The 4146-nt window shown below is 48.9% G+C and overlaps 1 protein-coding gene across 1 annotated transcript in view; it reads left to right on the top strand.

Annotated features, from left to right (window-relative positions):
• Positions 1-4146, top strand: part of Zan (zonadhesin) — a 98427-nt gene that overhangs the window by 44305 nt on the left and 49976 nt on the right. The window contains 3 exon segments of the mRNA XM_029533878.1: positions 2112-2329; positions 2848-2989; positions 3361-3578. Coding sequence (XP_029389738.1) covers positions 2112-2329; positions 2848-2989; positions 3361-3578 — 578 coding nt within the window.

The following is a 4146-nucleotide window of genomic DNA, read 5'->3' as shown; positions in this document are numbered from 1 at the left end:
CCTCCTCCTCCTCCTTCTTCTTCTCCTTCTTCTTCTCCTCTTCCTCCTCCTCCTCCTCTTCCTCCTCTTCCTCCTCCTCCTTCTCCCCCCACCCTTTGCTTTTTCAAAACAGAGTCTCCCTGTGCCGCTTTGGCTATTCTGTAGACCAGGCTGGCCTCAAACTCACAAAGATCCACCTGCTTCTGCCTCCCAAGTGCTGGGATCAAAGGTGTGTGCTACCACTGCCCGGCTAGTTTTTGTTGTTGTTGGTTTGTTGGTGGTGGTGGTCATTTTTTTTGGCAGGCATGTAGGCATCCATTGGAGTGCATTCTACCTCCCAGGAACTATACCATTTAAGAAAACTGACTGTCTCCTACCAGGTATCAGTTGCTAGTAGCTCTTCAGCTGGCAGGGGTGGGGGTGGGCGGGGGGGAGGTTCATTCACATTTCCCTTCTCCGTGCTGAGATTTTTGTTGGACTTGAACTTGTGCAAATCTTGTGCATGTTGTCTCAGCCACTGTGAGTCAACGTGTACAAGTACCCTGTAATATCTAGAAAATGCTGTTTCCTTATGGCCTCAGACTTCCTAGGGAGCCAAACACCACCTTGCACTTCTGATCCTCCAATACCAGTGTGCCGGGCTAAGTTGTATAGCTAAAATAATAATAATAATAATAATAATAATAATAATAATAATAATAATAAGGCTCAGGAGGCAAGGGCACTTTTAAGATCTTTACAGTTGTGTAACCCTCATCATAAATCAAGAACCTTTACGTTTTTAGAGGGGGACTGGAAAGATGACTCAGCAGTTAGGCACTTTTTGCAAAGGACTCAAGTTCAGTTCCTAACACCCACATCAGGTGGCTGACAAACCTCTGTAACGCCGTCTCCAGGGCACCCGATGTCTTCTTCTGGTCTCCATGGGTACCCACCCTTACCCACATCACACACAGAGATCCACACACAAGCATGCACGCACACTTGCACATACATATACACGTAGAAGTAAAAAAGAATCTTACAATGCAAAGCAAGGACTAATTACATTTTTTTATATTTGTAGTTGTCCCTCCACCTCAACAGGGTTCTGACTGGGTCCAGGAACCACAAGGGCATCTGAGGACGTCTGTGTCCCTTTCATATGGTGGCATAGCGTCTTCACAGTACCTACGGACAACCTCCAATATACTTTCAACCATCTCTAGATGGCTTCTGATATATAATATGGTATACATGCTAAGTCAGCCAGGCCAGGAGTAGAGCACCGTGGTAGAGTGGCTGCTTAGAATCCTTCAGTGATGGGCAGGGGAAAGAGCCAGTTAGTTAACTGAGGGATAGCTGATGTGAACTGCCTCTGGCTAACTCTGCCCATCCATGAATGCACTATATATTCCATTCGCTCACTTTCTGTTTTGCGTCGTTTATTACATGTATGTATGTATGTATGTATGTATTTGTTATTTATTATTTGTGTGTGTGCGTGTGCATGTACATGCGTGCAGATGTGTAGCCCTAGACAAGCAGAGGTCAGAAGACAATTTGGGGGGGAGTTGGATCTCTCTTTTCACTGTGTCGGATCCCAGAAATTCAATTCAGGTCATAAGACTTACAGCAAGCATCGTTACCGGCTGGGAAATCTGTTGAGCTGCCTCTGTTGTTAAAACTCACTTGCGTAGCCAAGGATAGCCTTGATTCTGGATCAAGTGAGATCTCCGAGTGCTGGTAGCTTAGCTATGAGGCACTACACACAGCTCTTTCCCTTAAAGACCATTTTAAGTTCTTGACAGTTTCCCTCACTGCCCTGTGGCTGCATTATACCTAATACTCAACTGCATGTCCTGTACGTCTTGTCTTTACCCACTGGGGACAGGAAGGTCACTTTGTTTTTACTGATTGACCTGGATAAGTTCCCCACATTAATTTAAAAGAACCTTGTTGTTTGTTTGTTTGTTTGTTTGTTTACTGCCTCATTTATTTCTTCAAGGCTATGATGCACACAGCAATGTTGAATAAATAATAAAATAGGAGAGAAGTTCTGTTGATTGAACCCACCCTGGTTTCTGCAGGCTTTGCTTCCTTGAGCCCCTTCTGGCCCTTGTGACTGATACCAGTGTCCCTCTGATCCGTAGCTCTGGAGTGCCCAGCTCACAGTCACTACACAAACTGCCTTCCCTCCTGCCCACCTTCCTGCTTGGACCCAGACAGCCACTGTGAGGGCTCTGGCCACAAAGTCCCCACCACCTGCAAGGAGGGCTGCATCTGCCAGCCTGACTATGTGCTGAATAACGACAAGTGTGTGCTCAGAACTCATTGTGGCTGCAAAGATGCTCAGGGTGTCTTCATCCCGGTGAGTGGGAGGAGAAAGTAGGATTGGTGGTCACTTTCTCCTTTCCATTGCTTCGCTCAGACTGGAATGAACTGGTCTGGATCAATGACCCTGAAGTATGAAAATTGGTCAGGGCTTAGTACAGGCCACGATGGTGCGCTACCTCTGCACTATGTCCCCAACCACTTGCTAGGGGACTGACTGTACACAGTAGCTCTTTCCTGGACCCCACCTCCAGCCTCAGATGTAATTTTTCCCATCTGTGATTTATTGACTCAGTAGAGGTGAAACCTGCAGACAGACAGGGCCTCCTGTCCTTCAACAGGAGGGAAGGCTGTCTCTCCTGAAGCATCTCTCTCCCTGCCCCCTTACTCTCTCTCCCTTCACACGGTTTCTGCAGGAAGGCAAGAACTGGATCCATCTTCTTCTTTTCCAAGGGTGTGGCATATAGTACACACTCAGTTAACAGTTGATGGGGGGGGGGAGGAGATAACGAAGAATGAACGTACTCTCGGCTTCTTGTCCCCTGACTTCTGTAGGCAGGCAAGACGTGGCTATCCGAAGACTGTACCCAGAGCTGTGCCTGCATGAAAGGGGCCACGAGGTGCTGGGATTTCCAGTGTCCCCCAGGGACGTACTGCAAGAACAGCAATGATGGCAGCAGTAACTGTGTCAAAATCTGTAAGGGAGCCATGGGCAAGGTGGGAGGGTGTGCTCGAGGCAGGGAAAGTCAGAGGCAGGGTGAGAAGGACCTGGGCCCTCTGGGCCTAAAGCTCAGGCGTGAGAGCTACTCTGGTTTAAGGAAAGCCTCTGGTACTCACTTTGAGCTAGGCCTGTCCTCAGTGTCAGTCTCTAGATGGTTAACTCTCCCACACTCTTCCTCCCTTCTCCTCTATGTCTTGGCATATAGTCCACTGTTAGAGATGTCTGCCAAATGCTCAATGAAAGGGGGGAGCCCCAAGATCTCTCAGTTATTCTGCCCTGCTTGGTTTCTGTATTCTATGGGGCCCCTCTACTCTCTCCACTAACCCCTTTCTCCTTCCACCCCGTAGCTCTGCAGTGCCCGGCCCACAGCAAGTTCACAGACTGCCTCCCCCCCTGTCATCCTTCCTGCTCTGACCCCGACGGCCACTGTGAGGGCGTCACCGCCAACGCCCACTCTAACTGCAAAGAGGGCTGCGTGTGTCAACCTGGCTACGTGCTGCACAACGACACGTGTGTGCTCAGAATTGAGTGCGGCTGCCAACATGCCCAGGGTGGCTTCATCCCTGTGAGTTGGCACAGAAAGTGGGTTTGAGGGTTCTTGGTGGCTCAGTCTCTTGGGTGTATTGATCAGGGTTCTCTAGAGTAACAGGGGGTATGGAATGACTGTGTATAGAAAGGGAATGTATTAGAGTGACTTACACTCTGTGGTCCAGCTAACCCAGCAATGGCTGACTATAAATGGAAGGTCCAAGAATCTATGAGGCTGCATCTCTCATGTATATACTGATTTTAGTATAATATCCCGGAATCCCACAAAAGTAGGCTTTAGTGCCAGTGAAGGAATGGACTTGCTAGAGGAGCACTCACACAGAGAGAGAGCTCCCGTCTTCCATGTCCCTCATATCAGCGGCCAGCACAAGGTGTGGTCCATATTAAAGGTGTGTCTTCTCGCCTCAAAGATCCAGATTAGAAGTGGGTCCTCCATCTTCAAATGATTTGGTTAAGAAAGGAAATCACAGCCGGGTGGTGGTGGCGCGCGCCTTTAATCCCAGCACTCGGGAGGCAGAGGCAGGCGGATTTCTGAGTTCGAGGCCAACCTGGTGTACAGAGTGAGTTCCAGGACAGCCAGGGCT

Source organism: Mus pahari, chromosome 23, assembly GCF_900095145.1.
Source record: "Mus pahari chromosome 23, PAHARI_EIJ_v1.1, whole genome shotgun sequence".
In the NCBI taxonomy this organism is placed as follows: domain Eukaryota; kingdom Metazoa; phylum Chordata; class Mammalia; order Rodentia; family Muridae; genus Mus; species Mus pahari.
The sequence above is the reverse complement of the archived record's forward strand: the minus strand, read 5'-3'. Positions and strand labels throughout refer to the sequence as shown.